At 34.1% G+C, this 27,485-nt stretch overlaps 1 protein-coding gene across 1 annotated transcript in view; it reads right to left on the bottom strand.

Moving 5' to 3' along the window:
* Positions 1 to 19,174, bottom strand: part of GABRA1 (gamma-aminobutyric acid type A receptor subunit alpha1) — a 63,051-nt gene extending 43,877 nt beyond the window's left edge. The window contains exons 1-4 of the mRNA XM_053567142.1: positions 18,616 to 19,174; positions 16,161 to 16,249; positions 12,705 to 12,817; positions 955 to 1,022 (exon numbers count right to left, since the gene is read on the bottom strand). Coding sequence (XP_053423117.1) covers positions 955 to 1,022; positions 12,705 to 12,817; positions 16,161 to 16,234 — 255 coding nt within the window. The 5' untranslated portion in view covers positions 16,235 to 16,249; positions 18,616 to 19,174. The remainder of the gene's footprint in view (positions 1 to 954; positions 1,023 to 12,704; positions 12,818 to 16,160; positions 16,250 to 18,615) is intronic.
* Positions 19,175 to 27,485: the final 8,311 nt, after the last annotated feature.

Raw genomic sequence — 27,485 nt, 5'->3', positions numbered from 1 at the left:
ATAAAATACTAGGTTAAATAAGGTCAGTTTTCTTCATCTCAGGAATTGTCAGAGCTTTTACTTGGCCAAGTAAGCTGTGAATTTCCTTGATTTTAGAAATGCTGGCCTAAGTTCATATTTTCTGTAACTTTTACCCTTGGTCACTCTGAGCTACTTTGAAATCAAAAGACTTTTACACTAAGATAGTGTTAACAAAAATCATGGCAAAAATAATATTCAACTAATATGTCTTTGAAATGTATTCATGAAGGTCTGTCTTCATAGCCTTCATGGCTATTATGAGTTCAGAAATACAGAACACACAAAGCTCTACTGCTTTACTAACTCCCATCAGATAGAAGATAAATTTGTATTAATTTATTTGGGTTGGGAAAAAGAAATAATATGTTTTCACTTTATTCCTACTCTTGGTAATAATTCTATGACTGTTTTTTGCAATGAAGCAGAACATTTCCCATTGGTATATTTTATTTTAACTATTCCTCTAATTCTGGTCAAGTATTCAAACAACTTTCATACATGTTTCTTTGTGATAGCCAAAAACAATTTAGAAATCGTAATGTTTATGTCCATTCTGTAACAGTTCTGCTTACCTGAAAACCTAGCACCTTGAATTTGTATGGCCTCCTAATCAAAAAAATAGGTAATTCACACAAAATGGCTTGCAGAACATAAAGCATGACACAGCTATCATTGTAGGGATAGAAAAAAAGGAGACTGCAATAATTGATAACCATAGGGGGATAAGACTGATCTGGGAAGCAAATGGATAGTTTTCTATTATATAAATATTATATAATGCGTATGTTCTATTACATTTTGTGCACACAGAGAAACACAAAGATACAGCCAGACCTTTTCAAGTTGTTCCTTGAAAACACAGAAAAGCTGTGTTTTTCTTTCAAAAGATTTTTAAAAGTACCCCAAGAGAACCAAAGATGCAGTGTCACTTACCATATCATGGTCTGAAACAGGTCCAAAACTGGTGACAAAGATGTCAGTCTTCACTTCGGTTACACGCTCTGATGAAGCAAGAAATTGTGCCAGTGAGTGTCTATCAACAGCCCTTATTAGATCTCACCACCACATACTCACATCCAAATGGGAAATTTATTGGTTTTGATTAGATATTTCTAAAATTGGTCCACTGTGTAGTCCTGATAATTTACTGCTTACACATGGAATTTCACAGTTAATATTTTTAATAGAGAACGGAGCCTAACTATTCCACCTTGGGAGACAGATTTTACAGAAAACTCAGATGTTGCTTAATGAATTTTTCAAGAATAGACACACTTGCCTAAATGATAGTAAATCACTTCACATTATAATAAAAATATGTAATCATAGGGATTTAACTTAAGCTTAAATATTTTTACACAGCTAGGCAGATTCTCCTAGCTGGGAAGTATATAGCATGCTTTAGCAAGCTTTATTAACTCTTTAAAGACCCAAGAGTATATTTTATAGATGTTTGCTCTGTTTTAATATCATAGCTGAACTATCCAAATTACTCTCTGGGAAAAATATGACAATCTATACCAATATCTTCAATTTTGAGGATGAGAACATATTATGGGACAAAAGTCATTTAATAGATCCTGTTTCAATTCCAATGTCTTTTTATTATATTGGCCTCTGATGGCATTTGTATCAACCAATACAACATATTTATTGTAGCTCTGTAACAATTTAACACAGATATTTTCAAAGAAATACTGTCACTCACCAAGAAATTGGAAAATACTGCTCACAGAAAAGGAAATTATGTGTTGAGGGGTGACAATAAAAATTATGACCTTATAATTGGCACTTTTAGTTCTGAGAAATAGCAGTCCAGGATCTTAAGAAGTTTATTTAATTCATCTGAGTATTTGTAATTCTGACACAGAACACTCAAAAGAGGATCCCGTGTAAGCAACAATAAATTACTTTGAAAATCTAGAGCTGGCTTTGTTCCCAGCAATTCAATAGTTAATAGTTTCAGTATAAGTTTCTCTCAAGGACGTTATATTATAAACTAAACGTAATGTGTAACTCAGTTGTTAAAATAATTTGTGGTTGTAGATGTTTCTTCCCTTTAATAGCTAATACACTGTATTTTGCAAAAAAAATTCATTGGCTCAAAAATACTTAAATGAGTCCCTTGACTTAAGAATTATCTGGGTTCACCCTACAAAAAGTTTAACATGAGGATATAGCTGGTGACAAAGAAAATAAAACATTGTGTTTCCAGAAGCCACTTTCAGCCATAGCTTTAAGATGCTGCACCAGCTGTGTGTAGCCTAAGAGGCACATCGTCAGGAGTCTCAGCTGTCTTACTCTCAGTCCTCTTGAAAGGCCCCATTCTCACTCCTTCCAGCAGCCCTTTCTCCCAAGAAACACACCCCTCTCTTTATTCTACACTTTTTCTTCACGTATTTTTTTTCAAAAGACTAATTTTTTTAATTAAAGCATCTGTTTTCATTAGTGAGACTCCATAAACAGCTGACACTTGATTACAATGTCAGAGCAACATTTTAATTAAAAACAATAATAAAAAGAAAATTATATCTATTCACAAAGCTAGATTTTATTATATTAAATGAGTTAAATTTGTACTTTTATTGATCACGATGTCCCTTCCTGGATCTGCAAAAAATTATAACTTCCATATAATAAAATATATTTTTATTGTCAAGAAAAAAGTACAGAAAGAAAGACAACAAATAGAAGAGCTTTGAGCATATTTTCACCCTAAATTCTTTGTGTACCATGCATGCTCATTATTGGAAAATAAATTTCTTATTATTTATAGATCTATGTATTAAAACTGCATAATATCAAAACTGTGTGATCAAGAAAAATCAATGTCTAAATTATCTTTCTATACAAATCTGAATATGGGCAGACATTCCTGGTAAATTTATCTAGTCTCACTTTGTTTCCAAGGTTAATTTTTGGTTCCCTCCAGATTATAAAACGTAAGATTTATGGTGACTATCTTATGGAACTTAATAACATATATGAAATCAAAATTACTTTAGTTCTTTTTATTTATATTTATATTTTTGAGCTGCAAAAGCATGTTCTGCTCACCCCCATCTGCACACTTGAATACACTTGGCAGCCAAGGTCAGCTCTCTTAGAGTTCCTTATCACTATTATATAATTCCTGAGTGTGGCAAGAGTATAATTTCTGCACTCTAAGGTAACTCCCCGAGGTAGCTAGCTTTATAAAATTGGTTCACCAATATTTTAGGGGCAGTCTATCTGTATTATCTGGCATGACAAAGATCCCTGGAGAAGTGAGGTGTCCATTTGCCAAATACACATACGTGGACCATTTCCGTCTGTCATTTTTAGTAGAAGTCCATAGGAAACAAATTAAAAAGCCTGCAAGTCTATTTGTAAGGATTATTTACCTATAAAATAGAACACAAAACATGTTTAAATTTATACACATTTATTGCCAAGCATAATTGTTACTGTGTCATATAGAGTGTAGGCATAAATGGAAAGTAATTCATATAAATGACTCTACTCACCTTTTTAAAGTGTATTGGTTTTATCTTTCATCTGTTGTTTCCCCTAAACTTATTTCTCATACCAGTTCATCAACTTTAGGTACTTAATTTTATTTTGTACTAGCCACTTGCCTCTGAGATGTCACAAAACTCACCATTGCAATATTCCAAGGCAAGTATATTGTCAAGAGCCCCATTCCATGAATCTTTTGAATCCCTTTTCATAGACATATTATGAAGGGTTTCTGATTTTTATTTTGTATTTGTTCTGTTCCCCCCTCTCTAAACATACTCACAATCCCTATGCTTTAGACAGTAAAATTTCCAAGTCTCATAACTGAAGGATGCCAGTGGGGCTTTCAGTGAGCAGTTAGCTACGAAATGAAAGGCGTACAGGAAGGGCGAGAAGGAGAGTGTAATAAAGTTCTACACACCTCTGGAACTTGGAGTGACTGGAAAATTAGAGGAGAAGAACGACCCCTTTCCACACTTTCCCTTCTGGTAGATCTCCCTTGCTACAATTCTCTTCGATTGTCATCAACCTATCGAAGAATGCCCAAGGAAGTATCCAAAAAATTCTTATGGCTGGAAAACTGTACTTATCATCTATCTCCATGAAAGATTCATATGAATATTAACTTCCTAACACCTATTTAAAAAGCATGTTTTAAATAAATTGGTTGATTTCATTTACCTCTGTGTTTCCAAAAATTATTTGGGAATGCTAGTTCAAAACATTGTAAAATCTTTAAAATAAACTTGAGGCCAATACAATAGATCATGTTGTTGATAAAAACAAAAAAGATTTCATAAGTTTAGAAACTTAGAAAAATAAGGGAAAAAGTAAAAAGAAAATCCCTGGAATGCCACCATCCACAAAAATTCATTTTCAACTCAAATTTAGACTTGATTTTCTGCAAACTACATCCTCATGCAGTCCAATACATTTTCAGTGGCAAGGGATGGGTTCCTTTGATTAAAAGCATATCTTTCACTATTGCTTACCAGGAATTCCCTGAGTGGTAGATGAAGTTACTCTTCTTCAGGACAGAAGGCTTAATAATCCCACGTGCAAAGGCCCAAATTAGAGCATGGTTGTGAATGAATTTCAGCCACGTTGTTTAGAGTTTAAACACTGGGATTTAAACACTGATATTCCTCAAGAATAAGTTGTGAGGTTCGGCGCCTGTAGCTCAGTGGCTAGGGCATCAGCCACATACAACGGAGCTGGTGGGTTTAAACCCAGCCCGGGCCTGCCAAACAACAATGACAACTACAACCAAAAAATAGCCAGGCATTGTGATGGGTGCCTGTAGTCCCAGTTACTTGGGAGGTTGAGGCAAGAGAATTGCTTAACCCCAAGAGTTTGAGGTTGCTGTGGTTGCTGTGAGCTGTGATACTATGGCACTCTACCCAGAGTGACATAATGGGACTTTGTCGCAAAACAACAAAGAGAGAGACAATAAGTTGTGACCTAAAGTCACAATCTTTTAATCTCCAAATGTGTTACCTATGTTTTAAAAGACGAAATAATACTTGTAATAATACAAAGTGTTGGAGTGAGGGTCAAATAAGATTGCGGTGCCAAAAACACTTTGAAAGGCATCTCCTGTGTACATTAGTCACATAAATGTTTACGGAGCATTTTCTATGTGCCAGTTAGGCACTATTTTAGGTAAGAGCAGTACAATGATGAACAAAAGTGAAAATTCTTCTCTTTTATACCGAAGCTCATAGTATTTAGGGGAAACATAGATATAGATGATAAATAGATATAGAGAGATATAATTGCATATATAGTTATTCACAAACACCTACACAAAAATCCTGCTAAATAAATTCAAGTCATTGCCAGTGCTCTGATACAATGTTGCTAGAAGAGATAAAATTCGAACTGAGATCCTAAGATGAGAAAAATTTAGTGACAGCCATACCCAGGGTAAAACATAAAGAGGAGGAAAAAAAAAAAACAGGCAAAGGATCTAAGATGGGAATAAATGCATTATTGTTTAAGAAAGAGAAAGTCTAGTTTATCTGGAGCCTGGTGATTCTGGTGATCATGGTATATAATATGACACTCTAGAGGCAAGTGCAACTACACCTCAAGAGCCCTGTGCATTTCAGCAAGCAGTTGACCTTTATTCTAATACAGTAGGAAACCTTTGGGTAATAAAATGAAATGATGCTACTTGCAATTTAGGAAGATAGCTGAATCTGTGTGATAGTGAATTATAAAAGTGACCGTAATAGAAAGAAGGGAGATGGAATGAATAAAAAAGATTGTAGGTTCTTAGTAATGGCTGTAACAAAACTTAGTTTAATATGGTATTGACTGTATTCATACTGGAAACGCTGCCTCTGAAGAACTCAGAATAATATTCTCTAGACCTAGTTCCATGAATTCGTAACTTATGAAGGAGATATCTTGCCTCCTCTAAGCTACTTCGTATCTGTTAACTATAGGAGCAGATGCTACATGAAGACTAAATGGGCCAGCATTAGTTTTTGTAAGGAAATGCATTTCAATACCTTACTTTAAAATGGTCCGGTTTGGAATTGAATGTACCCTAGGTTAACACAGAACATCAGTGCATACTCTCGGATGAGGCAATGTTCCAGCAGCCTGCCCACCTGCCTAAACCAACATATTTGCTACCTGTCTTTAATTTCCATTTTCTGAATTCATTAAAAAAAGTTCAGAACTTTTCCATAGTTCGTTTGTAGAGCTACTTAATTTTGGATGTGTTTTAGCTACTAAGTTTGGATATGGGGTAGAGATACCTACCCTAATCCCTAATCCTTTGGTGTTTTCAGATTCTAAGAACTCAGATGAAACAAGCATCTCCTAGGAAAAAAGGACATTTTTACTGCAGGGACTATTTATCTCATTTTCACTAGGACATTCCCTCCTTTCCTTTTTATATTATAATATGAGCAGTTTCTATCAGGAGAGGTCTAACCTTTACAGAAGAATGTGCATTGTGCTCTTAGAGGCATGGGTTTCTTTTGGTCTGGATAAGTCCTGATCAAAATCGTTCAAACTTGTGATAGCTTTGAGGTGTCATGCTTCCAGTTCCCAGGGTAGTATTTTCATTTTTTGAGAACAATAATGTAACAACCTTGGAGAAAGGAATATGTCATCATTTAGAACCTTGCTTTCTCTTAAGTTTTCCAAAAATGGCTGCCTTGATGAGAATATAGTATTCTCAGGAATATTGCATTACTTTTCAAATTTAGAATTCAGGTTCTGTCAGAAAAATGTATAAACCATATCTTTTAAAGACACCGCATTGGTACTAGAAGCAAGATGGGAAATGGAAACCATGTTAGAGGTCAGGAGTAGTTGCACAAAAATTAGTTACTTACTAATACTATGGCCTTTATAACTTGAGTATCATCTCAGTGGCTACACTTTGTCCCAGGAAATTCTTGGCATTGATCAGGTAGATGATTTATACAGAATGGGAAAGATGAGAATAGAAAGTTTTCTAAACATACTAGACCATTTCTTTGGGTATCTAGGTTGGATTCATTAGAAAACCTGTCCTCAGGAGCTGACTGCAGATAGCCAGCAAAGTTTAAAAGGTGCCCACTTTTCATTAACAATTCCTCTTGGGTTTTTGGTAACTGCCTTTTCCCTGAAATTTAATTGAGTTATGGGATGGCGAGGATAGTATTTAGGTAGAAATGGGTTGGAGAGTGCCAAAATTTGAGCATCTGTTCCACACCTTGCATTAAAAGCACCAGATAAAACTACAACAAAATCAAAAGGAAGGATTCCAAAGTAGGATTACAAAAGGCAATAGTAAGGCTATTTTCTACTTAATACAGCAATACTAAAAAGTGATTGGATAAACCTAACTTTACATTATTTTATTTTGTCAATAATTTAGACTCCTTTTATTTTCTCAAATGCTATCACATTGTGACAGAAATATCTTGTCTTCTTTATTTTCAAAATTGTGGCTTTTTAATATAAATATAAAACATATTTAAACATTAGTTGAACATGAATAAAATGTTTCGATATGCTCTCAATGTAGCATGGGATATAAAAAAAATAGGACCTCATCAATCTCATACATCTTCATCTTGAGGAAGATCAAAGAAGAGTTTTATAAAAGCATTAAAATACAGTACTTTTACAATATATTAAACTATATTGATTTTCTTAACCTCTAGTCACCTAAACTTTACAAGGTTGAACAAAATTTCACAACAATTAATCTACTTTTTTTTCACAGCAGTCTTAGTTTTCCAGTTATTCTCATGTTTACACAAAGGAGCACAACCCAAGTACTAAGCTCATTCCCTAAGAAGCCAACCCCATTTTGTCAACTACAGGTAATTCCCCAACACTTGCCTTGCTTCAGTTGTGGGGAATTCATATGTCTTAAAGCTGAGATCTCTTCCATTAGTTAAACTAATAGTTTTATACAGGCATAAATAATACAATATTAGGAACATTGTGATGATCAAGGGAAAGTCAGCTTGAAACATAAATTGTTTTTTAGGTGATATATTAGTGTTCAAATACAAAGCTCTAGTTACAAATATTCTTCTAATTGACACTGCCAAGCAAAAACAGTAAAAATGAAAACAAAACAAAGTCTCCATTACCAAATCATCCAAATCTACAACACTTCCAGGAAAAAAAGAAGAAAATTTTAAGTATCAGGAATAAACATAAAGTCTATTCCCCACCTATAATCTTATTCACCTATTACTATCTTTTCCACCCACCTCCCTGGTCACTCATTTCACCTTCCTGTATCACATTTATTTATGCGGTTTGAAGAAGGAATCTTGGAGAGGCGGCCCTCATCCTGTACCTTATTTACTGATATTATATATGACTGAATTTAGAAATTAAACAATTTTTCTAGGAACTAGGGAAAAAGATGGTGGAAAGTTATTTCTCCTGAATTTTTTTCACAGTGTGGTTCAACAATTTCGTCAGCTCTATCGCATCTATGTTCTGGTTGAAGAATTTGCCATAATTTGTTTTCCACAGGGTGAAATAATTTTGCTTTTAGAAGAAAGTGATTTATTTGTAAGCTAGATGGGTGAGGATGAGCCCATGGACAGGAGAAAGGACAGACCCTTAGCTTAGTGGCATCCCATGTAGACACTGAGCTGTACATCAGCCTGCATAACCCTGGAGTTTTGGCATATCATAAATAAAGTGTAGCCTGAATATACGGTGAAGCAAAAGGACAGGGAATTAAATGTCAAAAACAAATTTAAAAAAGTAAAATCTCCCTTCAAAATCACTCCCAGACTTTAGGAAAAGCCAAGATGAAAGTAAGTGAAGCTTCAACAAGATGGGTGCAGTTCAGTGGAAGCATTATTTAATTTTTTAGGAAGGTGAAAGGCAACCAGGACTTCTTCATTCATTATAATGCAAGTGATAAGGAGAAAAATTTTTGAAAAAGAAATGTCCTTAAAAAAATTTTGGTTTGGTCCCAAGTTAAAGTAAAAAGACCCATCTTGACTAATCAAGAGACACTTGAGTCTCTCCAGGCTCACAAGGTCTATTCCTCTCTTTACCTGTCCTCACTGTCATTCTCCTTCACCTTCTCCATCAGGCTCACCCCTCCTATTCTCTCTTTTGGCATATCATAAATAAATTTCTACATTAACTATTCTTGCCCCAAAACACACCACACAGAAGAGCATGAAAAGAGTTTTTTTAAAAATATATCAATTGTACTTCAATAAAATTGTTAAAAACAAACAAAAAAGTTATTGGAAAACATTGTTCAGCCCCTAGTTACAAGGAAGCGGCAGCCTCTCATATCTTGCTGCCAAAGAGAAAGATTAGCTATGAGAATGAATTTGATATCTACTAATAATTTTGATTTGTATTTTTTGAATACTGAATATTTTAAGTCTATTTAAAATGTTCTTTATACTTAACATATGAACATGTCCAACTCATTTTTCTCTTTATGATCCTGAATAGAGTATAATATATTTTTAAAATTTTACATATTCTAATTCTTTTCAGTTATCTTACATTAAAAAAAAAAAATTCCTGCCAGGAGATCTCTTCTTGTGTTATGCATTTATTTTCCCCTTTTCAGCTGAAAAGGTAACCTTTTCAACAGTGTTAAAATATATGCGAACTGATTTCAATCATCTGGATCAACCAAGTTGTGTATTTTGTTTCCCAGGTGTGTATCTCTAAAAGTGATGCTATACCTTCTGAACCAGTGTGTGTTTATGAGAAACAGGTCATAATGAATTTGCACATATCTCAGCTTTTCACATTTTCTGAGGACATGCAGAACGAAAAATCTTTGCCTTTTACAGAACCAGACTTTTGTCATAATGAAGAAGATAGCAGACTCCTTCTTCTAACAAGAGAACAAGCTAGACTGTAATCAAGAACTTATCAAGAGAAAACTTTTACTCCCTCATGCTAATGATAATATTTGAAGTATTTCCTTTGCAGGGTCTTTTCATCTGAAAGCAAATGGCCATGTAAAAATATAAAAGGGGAGGATCCATTTCACAATGTGAATCTACTGAAATACATGTCAAACTTAAATTAACTGGAAATTTATGGTAAAGGAATAGAATTGAATACTCCAGCCTACAGCAGCCAAAAATTGTTGAGTTAACATGTTTCTCTAATTCTATAGCTAAGTATGTCTTAAGCTCTTAAAACAACATTTACTGTTTTAAACTATAGTTCTCTAATGATAGACATTCTCAAAATGCACTTAAAATGTAGATGATTCTGTAGATTTAAGTAAAAAAACATATCATTTTAGCCTTTAAGGATTAAAACAATGCACTCCAAAAATCATAAAAAAAGAACTTTAGTCAGTATTAAAGTTTTTTTCATAAATCTCAAATTTATGATATTTAACTGTACTACATTCCATTAGGATATTTAAAATAAAAGGAAAAAATATTTGAGTTACATTTTAGTTTTAATGGCTACCATATTTTCAAAATAAGTGTTACCAGGAATCAGAAATATCACAAAATCACCTTTAGTAAAGACTAAGCACATCTACTATTTTAATTTCCTCGGGTCCTAGAATTCTGTATTACTATAGCACATTATATTCATTTCATTAAAAAGAAGATATCTTGTGTACATGTATTTGGCTAACTATCATTTTTTTTAAAAAATGAATGTCTATTTTTGTTATTTTCTGGGATTAAACAGATAACAAAGTAGATTCTACAAAAATAATGTTACAGTATTAATGAATGTAATTATTTCTGTAAGCAAATCCACTAGTATGTCAAGTAATGAAAATTAGCTTTTCTAACTACTGAGAATCATTTATACATTCTCAAGGTCCACAGGTCTCCACAGGCTAGGTCTGCTTATGACGAGTAGTCCAATGATTCTTGCTTAGACTATACTTTTTTGTAGCTTTAATAGGTACATTTATGAAAGAGATATTATATGTGATTAAATGGAAATGAGCAGTCATGGACTGTAACTTGTATTCCAAACAGTGACACAATCATGCAGCTGACCATGAAAGTGTATGTATGTAGAAGATTTTTTAATAAATTAAAAACTGTGCACAGATCCATCATGGGGAACTCATATACACATGTTAGAATATTAAATAAGATTGCCTAAGCTAAGATAAAGAGAAAATTTAGATATGTTGTAAAACTCTGCTGATTTCATAGGAGACATTATCATGCAGTAGGAAGAAGATGGAGTAAAGGAATCACGTATATTTCAAACAGTACCTTCAGAAGTCTCTTTAAAAGTTAAATCACTTACCTGATTATTTCTCCTTTCTATACATCCCTCCTTTACCTAGTCTTTATAATTTACTATACATTTTTTTGACTCAAGAACGTTTTTGAAACCAATCCAGATGTTTAGATGTACACAGACGTTATAGTTATACATCAAGTACAAATTATGTCCTCTATTTTGTGATGACCTTATTTTGACCTAAAGATTTTTTTTTTTCTAAAAACACAGGTGAAAACTATATGGAGCCTAAACCTGAAGAAATTTGTATAGTATGTCCTAAAAGGAGTATTTGAAATTGATTAGAAAAGATACTGGTGAGAGCTTTGACATTATTTTTAAGTTGTATCTTTGATAAGGTAGTTCTCCCTAAACCCCTGAGACACTAATGCCCTTTTCCAGACTGAAAACAGACTCATGATGCAAATCCACGTGATTATACTATGCAAACTATTTTTTAAGTGACTGAATCCACTGTATTGCAAAATTAGTTTGAATTTATAAGCTTTTTGTTCTGTGCTTATCTCTGATGTCTAAAAAGACAAGAGGAAGCTTTCTTAAAATTGCCATTTAATTACTACTTAAATATTACCATTAAATAGATTATATAAATGCTTTGGAAAAGGTAAAGTCACAGATTCTAACCTTGGTTTCCAGTGTGACTTTGAAGGATAATTTATTTCCTTGATAAACATGTTTAACAAAGAAAAACATAAGATCAATATTTTGATTTGCCTTCATTAGTCATTGTTTAAACAAATAAGATAGTTTAATTATCTTATTCAAAGATTCTTCAAATAGCCTTTAATGTCTAGAACTATTTATTCTTGTTGTTATAGATATTGTGCTACTGAGTGCTATCTTATTCCTAAGCAGAAATTTATCAGTACCAATTAATAGGTATACCAAAAAATGAAATTAAAAATTTAGAATGTCATTTCATATGTATGATTAAAAAAAAGAAAAACTCACTACCCTCTATCTCATTTACCTATTATCCTAGAGGTGGTGGTAATCTAACACAAAATAGTGAAACAATATGTACTTTTCCAAAATAAATGTTTAAAACAATAGAATTAGAGCTATCCTGTTGGAATTTAATGCAGACATGGCAGAACTATGGGGAAGAAGATGCAATCTTTGTGTTTGAATACTATCCCTATTTTTTTTCTGTATAATCAAACCATTACACAGAAAACCTTTTGCTTGTCAAATAGATGTAATAGCTTCTTCATTTTATGACAATAAATTTGTGTGTGCCTTTTACTATATATAAGGATTTATAAGAAACTGTCATAGGAAATTGAATTAACACAGAGTGATCTATTCAAAATAGGATTCATCCTATAAAACTATATGTTTTCATTCTTATTACTTCACCATTTAGAGAGAAAGCAAGGTGTTAATAACAGAGATTTCATATTATTCTCTAAAACAAAAAATACCATAATGCAACCCACCTCCTAATCCTGGTCTTAGGCGATTATCATACCCATCTAGAAGTCTATCCAAAATCCTGGTAAAGACAGTGGTATTGTCTTTAAGTTCATCTTGTAACGAAGGCTGTTCATAGCTGAAACGAAGCATAAAGAGAAGCAATGTCAAAATTATACATTTCTACTAAAATTTCTTTCCAAATGAAATCTTTTCCAGATGTTTTCTACCTTCCTTTTATTGAATCTTAACTTGAAGAATATTTTGGCAAAGTAAAACAAAACAAAATGAATTTTAACTCTTGTCTTTTTTTAATACCTGCCCTTATTGATAGTAAGATCTTTATACTAATATTTCTAAATATAAAAGGAAAATTACAGAAAATGAGTTGTTTCCTTACTTTTTGAATTCCCTGCATGTATATCATACTGTAATGCACATCTTCTCTGAGCAAGGAAAAATGTTAATATATGCTAGGAAAAAAGATGTCAGAAACTTCTTTCCAAATCAAAAAGAGATACCAAAATAATTGGTAGTTTTGTTTTTAATTGAGCATGTAGCAAAACCCTAAGTTTTCACCTACTAATATCCCTTGCTTCTTCCACTTCATATAGATGTGTGTTTTGTTTCTTATGACGTTCTTTTGAGATATTTAGATGAGGAACATGGATAAAACATTTCTTAGGATAATTATATTTTTATGTAAGTGTGGAAATTTCCATTCCTCTTAAGATGTATGAGCCAGTTTTTAAAATATGTCATCTCTAACATCTAATAAACTGAATTTTTGTCACTTCTGATCTTAGTCTTAAAAGAGGCCTTGGAAATGATCAAGTTAAATATGGTTTATTAAACTGTGGTACAGTTTTTAGTGGTTCATTTAAGAAGACACACTATTCATTGTGTGTCTCACACAACCCTAGTGTTCTCAACTTTTAGTCTAAAACTTTATTTCTTTTACTGTATATTGAAATAATTGTTTCTATTTAAATGTTCCTAGTCGAAGAGGTAGCTTGTATCCCTTACCTTTATTAGCCTTTGCATTTCAACAATATAGTGACTGCAGTTCAAATATTATGTATTTTTTGTTATCAGTGGCCTTGCTATCTATGCTCCTTGAATCATGATTTTATTTAATGATTAGCACAACACTTCCAACATCCTTTGAGAGAAACATTTTCTATCTTAGGATGAAACACAGTTACTAATATATTTCAACGATAGCTGTGACCTTGAGTAAAAAAAGTGAGTATAGGGTGAAAACTAAGAGACTGCCACAAATCTATCACTTTTGTATTATCTACTTAATATGCTTTTGGCTTGCATGTTTATATTATTGAAAAATATAAGAAAAATGGTAGCATTTGAAAATGGAATTTACTTATTTGACAGCAGCAAGAAATATAATAATAATATAATTTATAAAACAAATACTGTACTGCAGATACTTAATTTTGTATTGGCCAAAGGCAAAATGGCCGTTTTTCTGGTACAATTTTAATTTAACAAAGTTACTATAGCTAAAAGCTATCCATAATATTAAATATGTGAAATGCGCCTCTATGAAACAATTTTTCATTCTTCTACATTCAGCATGCATGCCATGCAGATTGAGAGCTTAGTCTCCTTTGGCAAAATTAAGCATCTATCTTGTTTTTTAAATCAAATTTTCAACGAACGCTGGGTCTTCCAGTATGTCTCATTGGCAGATGACAGCAGTAAGGCAAAAACAGTGTTCTGAATGCAATTATTTATAAAAACTAATTGTCACAAAACCAACTGCCATGCATGCATCTTTCAAGGATATTGGAAGGTCATCTTGATAAAGATGGCAAAGAAATGCTAGCAGCTAGCAAACCCTAAGTTGTGAGAAGGTTCTGATCAAGACCTCCAGGGAAGAAAGCAATAAAATAAAGAGGGGAGAAAAGATGAGGCAGGGCAATAACACAAAGTACAATCACATAGCTAACACAATCCTTAGAATATGGGGTGTTTAGTACCTTTACCTGAACCCCTATGTTTTTACGGTTTATATAAAATTCAGGAAATTCCTTTTCCCTGGTTTTGTCTAATAAGTGCTTTCACAAATTGTTTGCATAGTAACAAAACTGTCAAAAAAGACCCCCCCCCCCGAATCTTCCCCAAGAAGACCAGTTCTGCTATCCCAATTGGAATGGACATCTTTCTTTTATGAGAAATTCTAACCAGGTCCTTCCTTATCTTTACTTTTAACTTGCTAGGTCAAATTGTAACGGCCACAAAAGAACCCTAGGGAAAAAAATCAAGACTATTTATTTGGCATTAAACATTCATGCCAAAGTACTGTTTTCTAAACTGAATATGTATTTTGAAAAGGAATGTCAGTTGCAGAATCCGATTTTGATTCCATATGAACCACTATATAATAAAACACTGTGCACTAACTCCATCTACAGGTCATTACAATAGTAACATTCACACAATTTTTAAAAAGCAGTAAAGACCATTTAACTTCTTAGATTAAGAGTATCTGACATTACTGCAAGTCCGGTTCACTTGGCGGTCAATGTTTACCACACACAATGGCAAAAATTAATAAAAAATTAATTTCCAATTTAAAAAAAATTTTTTTAATTGAAAGCTTTTTAAGTTGAAAGGATGTCTTTCCAGACAATTCTCTCTCCCTTAACTCAAAAGAGTTCAATTTCCATTACATTCTGAAGAAACTTCTGTTACAATAATGTGTCTAAGACTTCGTATGGGCCTCGGGAATAAGCTATATAAGAACTGTAAAAGCTGATAAAAACAAATCTGTAATATTTGGTCCTTTATATAGTTGCTACTATAAAAAGATTACATGCTTGACTGGATCATTAGAAAATATTTTATATAATGGTTAGGTTTATTATTAATTTTTTAAAGAACTTGTCTTCAGAGTAGTTATGTTTAATTAGAAGTTTGATTTTACCTAAATTCTTAAATATTTTTCTAATATATTTTACTTCTACTAGTTTATAATAATTGTTTTAAAACATAATATGCGTATGCATTTATAGCCTTATGATTTTCAAATTTAAAATATTATTTTAAACATTCTATATCTCTATATTCATAAGTTACTCTATGATATTTAGAATTGGCTAGAAATTTTCTTGTTAGAAAATCAACTTACCCAATATGCAAACATTAATTGGGGTAGCTTTTTCTAGATAATCGCATGTCTTGTTCAGTTTCAACTCAACAGTGAAAAGTTCAATTTAAGGCTTAAATGTTGAATTACTACATTCCTTAACAAAAGTTTGTTCAGTGTCTTCTAACGAACTCACAAATAAGATGATTATTTTCCATACTACTCTTCTTTATTCTTAGCTGGAATTTTGTTGTAGATAGGTTTTTTAATTCCCTTAGTCATGAATTCATCTAAGGACAATTTTCTTCCCCCTGATGGAATAAATGAAAAGTTACAGAAATTCTCATGCAGATTTAAAATAAAGTGTCCCCACCTTCTTCCAGTCAAAGAGCTCAGAAGGAGGGTCCAGACCCAAAGACAGTCAGAGAAACCTGGACTTTTCTTCATTGCGGGCTTGAGCAGCTGAAAAGTAAAAGAAGCAGAGATCAATGTCTGTTGCAAGGAACATCAGGTTATAACCACTAGGGCTGACTGAGGCAGTTTCAGTTTGGATGAATGCTTTGAAGTCAGGAAATGACCTCACTGGGATATGACACCTCATTGGAAGCAATGGGAACCTGGACCATCCAGTCTCCACTTTCCCTTCCATTTCTCATTCAGAAATGTATCCGTGTCTTAATTTTCTCCTGTAAAAGATACAAGCTGAATTGCTTTCAAGTGGCAGTATTGCTCCACATAAAAACTGTGAGTTGTTTTTCTCTACATTTTATGTTTACAATATAGTTTGATTAATTCCCTTGTTGTTGTTTATCATCTGAACATTTTGACCTTTCTGATTTGAGCTCCCACAACTGACTGTGCATTAAGAATGTTAAGCTGGCGTCTCTAACAGGGAGAACATGTTTGGGGCTGGGATGAGGTGGGTTAACCTTCTCTATTGACTGAATTGATCTTTGAATTCTAGATGTATCTTTACTTTAGAAGTCATTGTTTTCATTAAAAAAAAAAAAAACATAGGAAACACACTGTTGAATGTCAGAATCGTGCTTAAATTCTGTGCCTGGTATGGTATGCCTTATTAAATACGCTCCCTAATGCTTCTGTGAGGCTAAAGGACACACACTTTATTGTCAAGCCATATGCTGATCTCTCTCACACACATACAAACCACACCACATCAGTGCACACAAACATGCCTGCACATATCTTTTGAGGCCTCTCGAATTCTGCCAGGTTGTTGCTAGATAAAATGTTTTATCTCAAACAGATGGGAAGTTGGAGTGCTTTGCTTTGCCTGAATAAAGAGATCTTTTTCCTCTCTTAGGTAAAGTACAATCAATCACCATCTGATCATTAAATTTAGACTTGGTAGTGTGGTGCTGGAAGAACGGAGTACTGAAAGCTTAAAGAATTGAAAATACCTGTAGTCTATGTGTAAAGTTGATTTTTGAAATTCAATGCACTCCCTGATTACAGAGCAGATATGGCAACATTTTACTTTAATATGCTATAATTAAATCCAGACATAAGATGAGAAATACATTTGTTAATAATTCCCTGAATCTATACTCCCAAGGACAGTGTGATTAATGGATTGCAAGTCATTTAAAGCTTATTTTTCATTAAGCACTCTACAGTTTAATGTGGTATATGCCTCTAAAGACATCTACAAAATGCTTTTCACATTCTTGGGAATCATTTAAATGAGTAAAAAAACATTACGAACAGACATCTAAGCAATGAAACATAGTACGTTTAGAGTGGAATGACTGACATAAAAACTGTGAGCCTCATCATAGCTTTTACTTAACTTAGTGACTGTTTTTGACCCAGATGTGCTGAATATGGCAAGAAATCTTGGATAAATATTATGTTAAAATATTGCATCTAAATTGCACAATGATAATTTACCATTTGATTAATCTTTAGCATCTGTTATGAAGAGAAAACAACTTCCCTTAGCTCTGTTAATATTCCCTGATCTTTATAAAGAGGTGGAATTCCTGAAGGGGTAAACAAAACACATCCCCCTGAGGCAAAGCACTAGCTCTTTCCCCTCTTTTGACATTTTAAAAAGAGAAAAACAAACCCAGCCCAGTACTTCAGTTGTTGAGGAAGAAAGTTTCTTGCAAATACAAACATAATAGTTTAAAAGAAACTAAGCTGCTGCCTTCCCACTTTCCACCTGCCACCTGCCACCTCCCCCAGACTCACAGTTCAAACCCCACTCTCCCACGTCTCTTCCAGAAAAGATTGTTTAGTTTTTCATGTTCAGAATGCGAGACCCCTTACACCAGAGGGCATTTGAGTAGCGTCCACTGGAAAGGAGAAAAGAGGCAATTTGGCAGGCAGCACGAGAGTGCCTTCCCGAGGATGGAACTGTGAGACAGGTTTCCTGTCTCAGTGTCTTAACTTTAGATTATGGCCCCCAACGCCAAACGCCCCTCCCCAACTCACCCAGCTCCCTCTTCCAAAAACAAACAAAAAACCCAAAACGTATGTCACCACCCACCCCACCCGCAGAATAAAATCAAATATGCCCGAGAAAGGAGCAGAGAGAGGGAGAGAAAAAATTATTAATAATAATAATAATAACAACAATAACAATAATAACGCTCCTTTAATACTGCTGCGGTTTCACCCCGAAAGAAAAACATTCGTTGTTTCTACCTGATATGGGATCAGGCTCTTTTCCTGCTCTCTCTCTCGCTCTCTCTCTCGCTCTCTCGCTCTGTCTCTCTCTCTTTTCCACTCGTGCATCCCCGTCTCTCCAGCTAGGAAAAGCCACGTTCACATCTCAGTGCATCGCGGTCCGAAGCCGCACTTACCTCGGCCCCCTCTGGGCACTGGATCGCCCAAGACCGGGAAAAGTCTGCGAGAGAGAATCGAGCCGAGGCTGGAGGCGGCGCGAGTCCGGAGTCCGGCGCGCGAGCCAGGGGCGTCCGCGCTCTGCTGCTCACTCACTCGGTCTGAGCCATCATGGACTCTGCGTGCTCCTTTGCTGAAGATTTCACACCCAAATTTGCTTCCCAATATCCAGTCTGCAGCTATACAACAAAGATTTCTCTTTACCAAGACAGTAGTAATACGTCCCAGGGCAAACCGGATGTGAAATAGGCGGTGACTTCATGCCAGAGAGATTTTATTTTAGAAAGGAAGGTGGTACCAGCCTTTGGATCTGGAGACCAATCCGCCCATATTTTATATGCAGCACAATTTAACTTGCACCGCTCTGGTCCTAATCCCCTTCTCTCTAGCAGCAGGCTCAAATCCTTCTACAATCTGCTGCAAGCTTCCCTTTTGGGGGGGTGGGGGAGTGGAATTGGGGGAGGGAAGCGTAGAACGCGAGAGACCTAGAGACAACACTTAGAATCTTTTCACACTTGCAATTTACGAACACCCTATTTTAAGGTGTGCCCATTAAAAATACACCCGATCCGTGTAACTGTTCCACCTTTGATCAAATATTCAACAACTGCATGCATATGACTGAACGCAAGCTATGAAACTGCAGGGTTACACGTGTGGAGCGCACTCGGTCTAGCCTCTCGCTCGCGCACACTCCCACACGTATGTCTCGGTCCCCGTGTCTTGCAGAGTCACGAATGGCGAGGTATGGTAGAAGAGTTCTGGCCGGAAGGAATTGGCGACAGGCTTTGGGGAGTCTTTCGCACTTTCTTGGGCTGTGAGCACTTTTCAGCCCACCTTCGTCTGTAGCTCAGAGGACAGCTAGAACACCTTTCCGAACCGGGATTTTATCTTTGGAGACAACTGTTTTGTGCCTGTTGTCATAGAGACAACACAGGTGCCTTTAACTCCGAAATGTATTGGGTTGCTGGATGAGGAATATTTAACTTTAATAAATCACCCCGATCATTTCTGGGTTTGAGAGTCGTATCTCCATTTCCGGAATTATTCCTTTGCCTCCAGCTCCATCATTCTCAGATTAGGAAAATGGGAGAGGGGGAGGAGGAATTTTCAGAAGTCAAGACAAAATCTGCTTTTATTTTTTCCCCCCTGCTCTCTTCAATTACCCTCTCCGATAGTTCTTCACCCACGAACGATTTACACTAGAGAAGGAGGACGTGTTTCAACATCAATCTAACAAAATTTCCAAGGAATCAGGGACGACTGTGGTTCCCTCTTTGGGTTTTGTGAATGGCTGTTTGTGGCAGAAAGGGCTGTGCGTGCTGTCTTCCCGGAGCTCTTACAGAAAATATCCAAACCACTGGGAGCTGTCCCTTCAGCACGTCCGCCTAGAGACAGCACCAGGAGCTGAAAAGATGAAGTTTCCCCTTATAAAGTTCCTGGCAGATAGGGTCCGAGCTTTGATTAGGTCGCTGGCCACTTTCCCCCAGTGGACTTCTAGCAGAGGAGATGTTTCAGATGGGGGGAGTTTGGTCAAGCAAACCAAAAACCCTAAATACCCAGTCCATGCCACATTTAGCATTTTGATTCTACAAGTGTCCCTTGACCTTGTACTTCAAGGCGCTAGTTCACACAATTAAAATCACCTAGTCAGGTGATTAAAATGATGACGAATATAAAATGAAAACTACATTCAGAGTTGAGCTTGGTTGTTATCTGAGTTTTGATAGTGAATTGTTCATTGGGAAATGATATTAAAAATTAATTTGGAAGGGAGATTTGAGGATTGTTTTAGAATACCCGTTTCTGGGTAGGAGTTAGTTGCCTGCTCTGTTCATGAACACAAAACGTCAATACAGATGCCTGTGAAGGAGCATCACAGCTTCCCCGTGTGATGCTACACAATATTCATTCATTCATTCGTTTATTGAAAGATTTTGAGAATAAAATTGGCTCTAATAATGTTTTAAAATCTCGAGTTAATAATTACAAAACAATATTTTCTTACATTTTCATGTATCATGCATCTTCACAGTTTCATCTTGTTTTAAGAAAAATCCGTAGTCACAAAAATGTGATCTTTTAGTCTTTTCTTTTCCTGGCTAAATCATTGCACCTCCTCCTTTTACCCTCCTCTACAAATTGAGAATAACTTTATATCCTATATCTAATGACACAGTATCAAATCGCTGTGCTGATTAAGTTTGTGCAAGCAGAGTTGTCGAAACTTTACCATTTAAATAATCTCTGAGGAAAAATGCCAATCATACATTGCTTCAGACTAAAAATGTTGCGTGACTATGCAAGAGAATACAATTACAAAGGATTTTCATACATTTAGGAACACATATTTATAAATAATTTTAGAATTGTAGTGTGTACATTTGTATGGAAATAGCCATGTCTGTGCTGTGATACTTTCTTTAAAAATCTGTAGGCACAGTTAGATTTTATAGGTGAATCTCTTTGGATATAACCTTGGATTTCATACAGAGAGAGAGCAGGATGTATGTAGTTTTATAAGTAAATTGTGGTGAAAATAAATCAATTGTGAGTGTTTAAAATATTAATAAATTTACTACACCAAAAATAGAAATTGATACTCTAAAATACCAATGTGTTTATTATTTCCCATTTAAGATGACCTCATTAGCATATGCACATATTACCAGAGAATCAAATATAAGAAATTCAGGACAAGGGAATAACTTACTTCATATTGTCCTGTTATATTTAATCTTTTAAATAATGTTGATATTCTCATTTTTCTTTTATCCAAAATAAATCACTTCAAAGTGTGTGTGCACTTAATATGGTAAATTCTTAATGTAATAACAACCAAGGTGTTTAATATTTTTAAGTAACGTGCTACCATATTTGTATAAGTAATTCAATTTAAGTCTCAAAACAAGTCTTTGTGAGAGAGTCTCAAGATCTCTGTTTTACAAATTATTCAATAAATTATGGACTAGAGAGATCAAAAAACTTGCCTAACTCCATAGTGAGTGCCCCAACTCCAATTTTCTCACTTCAAAGCTTATTCTCTTATGCACACTCTGCATTGCTCTACTTCCTTACTATGAAATTGTGAAGTCATTTTAAAATCTTTTTCATTTTATGCCCATGCTTGACCATCTTTATAGCAGTCACATAAAACCTATCTCTGTATATTTTTTATTATTTATTCATGAAAAGATTTTTTTAATGATCTACTGCATTGAACTGTAACACAGTGTTTGCTTTAGTATTTTAGAAGTCACTGCTATTTTTCTTCTGTTTTCTGAGGCCAGTGGCCAAGACCTTCCTAATAGTTACTGGTTTTTGGCTGAAGAGATTTGAGGTCAAACCTAGGACCAAGGAACCTGGGAGGCCAAATAGCTCTATCTCTAGTGCTGCAGTCTGGTACATTTTGCTTTTCCTGTCAATTTTAAATGGCAGGAAGCCCTGACCTAATTGACAAAGTAGTTCTGGTTCTATTCAACAGAAAAAATGTTTTTACTTTCTCCGACTAAATGTGAACCAAATGAGGAAAAGAAAAATTAGCAGGAGTTTTCTCATTTATTCAGCATGGATTTTTTTATCATTTGCAAAATGATTTCAGGTGAAGAAAATGAAACAGATAAAAATAACATTTCAAAAAAGCTTCAATTGAAACCTAGAATAAATTGATCTTTTAAAATATATTTGCATGGCTCAGATATTTATACTGAAAGTATATTTTAATATTATACTGTAGTACATGTTTACCAATCTGCAATAGTAAATGTACAAGTTGCAGGAACATAGTTCAACTATATTTATATATACATATATGAAAATAAATATTTATATGGAATATTTTATTATACTCATTAATTCTTGTCTCACTTCTCTAATTTCTCTGTCTATACATACTCCCTTTTTAATTGACTGTATATCAAGAGGGATACCCCTTCTTTTATAACTAATATTGACATAATAGCTCAGTTGGGAAAAAGAAATTTGATTTAACCAATACAGCAATTTTTACCTTAATCTAGACACTTTTGCTGTCTGAGTCAATCAAATTGTTTTTTTCCCAGGCTGCAAAGCTTGGGAATTTGACATCTCAGCATACTAAGAGATGTGATAAGTAAGTATAATAAAAACAAAATGAAAATAAAATTTCTTTATATTTGAGTCATAAATGTTTGAAATTCTAATGGAACTTAGAAGTAGTTTATTCCAACCACTTTGATAGTCACATAAGTTATGTAATTTTCCCCATTTTTCTTAGCAGAAGTAGAACCCAAGTTAGCACCACACAGTAAAGGATTATGCACAAATATTTACCTAAAGTCACTGGCACTTAATTGCTGCATTGTTATTGCTTTGTTGTGAATGAGATTTTCTTCAGTTTTCAAATAAGATAATGATTCCCCTTATGTCTGTCATGGCATTACATGGAAAAGTAAATATGAATCAAACAGGCCTCTCACATGACAATTAATAGGTATCTAATGAATTGCAATTTCTTTCTTCTTTTTTTTTCTTTGTTTTTAGTCACCGTTGGTAGATTTCTGTGGTGTCATATGTCATAACTCAAAGCAGTCTCAAACTCTTGGGCACAAACAATCCTCTTGCTTTAGCCTCCCAAGTAGCTAGGATTACAGACAATCTTTTCTCTCCCTTTTTTCTCTCTATAAATTTACTCGTTCCTTTTTTTTTTTTTCTTTGACATAGTGTCATTCCACTGTCCAGGCTAGTATGAAGTCAGCCTATCTCACAGCAACCTCAAATGCCTGGGCTCAAGTGGTCCTCCTGCCTCAAGCTCCTGAGTAGCTGGGGCTACAGGTAGAGCAACAATGCCTGGCTACTTTTTCTAGTTTTAGTAGAGATGATGTCTTGCTCTTTCTTAGACTGGTCTTGAACTCCCAAGTTCAAGCCTCCGTCTGCCAGAGTACTTGGATTATAGGAGAGAACCTCTGCACCCCAAAATGTATTCTTTCATCGGCATTTCAGTGCATTATGGATAGAATATTCAAATAACTCGTAATATTGATGATGTTATATACATTTTGCATAAGATATCACTGAAACATGAAATTATCAGTCATCAGACAAGGTATTGGAACAAGCTAGCTCTCATGTCACCTTAATCCCAGGCTTGTTCTTATTTTTAAAGTGTTTTGAGAAAAAAAGAATGATTCTCATTACATTTAACTTCAACATAAAGTATTTTGAGCCACCTCAAACTAGGAAGATTTGAAGAGATCATGATTCAAGATAGAGTTGGTCAATCAGAGAAAAGTGCTCCAACCACAGTGACAATAACCAAACATAGACTCCTCCCAAAATACACTGACAACTATTTTTCCTTAAGATTTATAAATGGGCTTGGCGCCTGTAGCTCAGTGGCTAGCGTGCCAGCCACATACAATGGAGCTGGTGGGTTTGAACCTGCCAAACAACAATGACAACTACAACCAAAAAATAGTGGGGCATTGTGATGAGCACCTATAGTCCCAGCTACTTGGGAGGCTGAGGCAAGAGCATCATTTAAGCCCAGGAGCTGGAGGTTGCTGTGAGCTGTGACGTCACAGCACTCTACTGAGGGCAACATAATGAGACTCTCTCAGTCAAAAAAAAAAAAAAAAGATTTAAAAAAGACCCCATAAATGCTCATTAGGAATAAAATATACATGTGGGAACCAGAGTTTATTAATGGTTATGTAAGTAGGGCACTATCCAATTTCCCTCTGTTGGCAGTTTTCAGTTTATCAGCAATTCATGTGTAACCCAGATTCACCCATTTTCTTTCAAAGACTGTTTTTTTTTTCACAGATGTCAAATTCATCCATCCAAGCAAGGAAATGCAGACTTACTCAGAGTTAGGAAAAATTATAATATACTGACAGGTAGAAGAAATTATTTATTTTAAACATTCAAATAAAACATTTAAATGTTTAAAATTTTGAAGAAGAATTTTTTAACATTGTACATTCAACTGGTAACCTGAAGATGGTAATGTAAGTCATGGTAGAGGGAAGAAAATAAACATAACTTATTAAAATGCTGTCATAACGATGCTGTATCTTTTATGGCTTGATTGAGAAAACATGGATTCTCTATTTTTTAACCATATTAAGGCATTCAGAATGCAAATATGCTTCCTTTGGTAAATTTAAAGTGCCTATGTATATTTACATATATATTATGCAATAGTCTGAGTATAAACTCCTTTTAAACCATAAGAATGTGATATTTACTTCTGTTTTTCTTTGTTAAGATGAGCGGAATGATTAGATATTCAATCAGTAACATTTATTGTGTCTAGCATGCAGAAAGAAAAAACATATCTGAGTTAGAGAATCAATTTGGAGAGATTATACTTACTAGAAATAATAAAAAGCAAAAAGCGTATTGGTAACAAGAAACTTCATTTAGCTTATGCAGACTATGCTGGCCTGCTTAGGACAAGCCTTGTTTATAACATATAAAGAGCTAGTGTGGTCTCATTATCCTGTTGTACAACTGCATCTACATATTTGTTTGAAATCATAAAACATAAAAAATGACACCAACATTAAAGTTGCATTTAAAAATTCATTCATCATATCCTGAATGGTCACAGGATTTGTGAAAGGATATGAAACAGAAGGATTTACTGGAACAAGGATCAAGAATTAAGACACTAATACCCCATCTGTTCAATAGCTACCAACTCTTGATGTTTATAAATATTGCGTTTTGTGAAATGAAGTAAAAACAAATTTGTGGATATGGATGCACTTTTTATTATAGTTGCGCATAAATATTTCCAACTAAAGCCCTTGTAATAAATGTATAAAATGAAATTAATTATATTTTTTGCTATATTTTTTGCAAATTTTAGATTTGCTATAATCTAAAACTATGCAAAAATTCTCTTAACCTAACCCACTTCCAATTTTGCTTATTAACATAAAATTTTGTAAACTCTATGTGTGTGTGTGTGTGTGTGTGTGTGTGAGCTTTGGAAGAGGCAAATTCAAGAGTTTTAAAGATGAATAATTATTACTATTGGATAAAATTATTTATGAAGCAATGATAAACTCATGCAAATGTCAATGTAGATTGTCCCCCAAGAGAACTTGGGATTTGACCCAGAAAGCATTGCTTTGGTTAGGTAAAATATGCAACATCAGAAATCATGTAGCCCAAGGTCAACTTAAAAAGAATCAAGATGGCAAATGTATTAACTTGTTTTTTACTTTAACTGCTTATAAATGACAGCATATAATTGCCCTTGAAAGAAGTAAAACGAGATTTTGAAGCAATTGTGTAGGCTTACTGCTTGCTACTAATCACATTCAATGTTAGAATTTCAACATACGGTAGTCCATTCTTAAATTTTATTTGATGGGCTGAAGGAATGAACTCCCAAATAACAGATCCTCTACTCATACATGAGTTTACTCTAATTTAGTAGCTATAATGTATCAGATACTGTACTTGTATTTTTTTTCCCAAATAATCTTTTTAATTACATTTTTATAATAGTGCTATTTACAAATAGAGGTCTAGGTTCAGAAAATATAACAGACTTTTCTGTGTTGATTGTGCAGATCAATTAAATAAAAGAATAATGGATTTTCCTAGAGACATATGACCTATAAGTCAGAGCTTAAATTTGAAGCCAAACAAAGATTTTTATGGCTTCCAAAAATTCATGATTTAAAGCAATGAAAATAAATACTTATACATAGCCCAGAATTAGATTTATCATAAGAGTCTGGTGACACCATTTTTTTATCACAAATATTTACAACAATGAAATGTAGTTCTTATGAATTTTAATATTTAAATGTTTTGTTTAGGAGTTCAGTCTAATGTAGTATTTAAGAAATGAGTTTGAAGGCTGACCTTTTCTTTCTTCTCTGTAAATTATTTACACAAGTTTGACCAGTTAACTTCTCTGAATTTCAGATTTCTTATTTCTGATAGGCGATTAGTAATTTCATTTTACACAAAAAATTCATGAGATAACACCTGTAAAGTAGTTAACACATTAAAAAATTTTCAACTTTCAATGTCTCTTAACTTTTCAAATTCTGAAATTACGCTTTTCTATATGGCTACCAATTCAGTCAACGCTTTGTCATTAAACTAACGCACTTAGGCAAAATTTATCAAATGCCAGATTGGCCACTTGTGGATTTTTTTTTTCCACCATATAGTTGTTGTGTGAAGCAAGGGAATATAGACCTATTTAAGGGCAGTAACTATTTCAGAGACAGTCAACTCAGCTGAGATAGAGCATAAGACTTAAAATGCTTAAGGTTGAATACCACAAAACTCAGCCATGAGCCCACAATAGTAGGTGAAAGATCTCCTAAATCCACCTCAACTATTCTACAAAAACAATAAAATGTAAATTCAGTTTTTTAAAAGTAGGATGATTTAATATTTAAAATAATATAGGATGCCTATGGTGCATCTTACAAGGGTACGTGTGAAACTTATTAAATGTAGATTATAAATGTCTTAACACAATAACTAAGAAAATGCCAGGAAGGCTATGTTAACCAGTATGATGAAAATATGTCAACTGGTCTATAAAACCAGTGAATGGTGCCCCATGATCGCATTAATGTACACAGCTATGATTTAATAAAAAAAGGATATAAAATAGATGAAATAATAAATAAATAAGAGAATAAGGGATTTACTTACTTTTATTATGTCTGACATGTTTACTGACAATTTGAGTAAATATTATTAAAGTAGGAAGCAATTCACAAAAATCCAGAAGGGAATGCTGATAGAAAAGCCATTTAATTTGAATTCAGCAAATTCTGAAATTGAAACCAACTTTTACTAGACAAACAGT

Source organism: Nycticebus coucang, chromosome 17 (genome assembly GCF_027406575.1).
Source record: "Nycticebus coucang isolate mNycCou1 chromosome 17, mNycCou1.pri, whole genome shotgun sequence".
Classification (NCBI taxonomy): Eukaryota; Metazoa; Chordata; class Mammalia; order Primates; family Lorisidae; genus Nycticebus; species Nycticebus coucang.
Note: the sequence above shows the minus strand (reverse complement) of the source record. Positions and strands in the feature narration are given on the sequence as shown.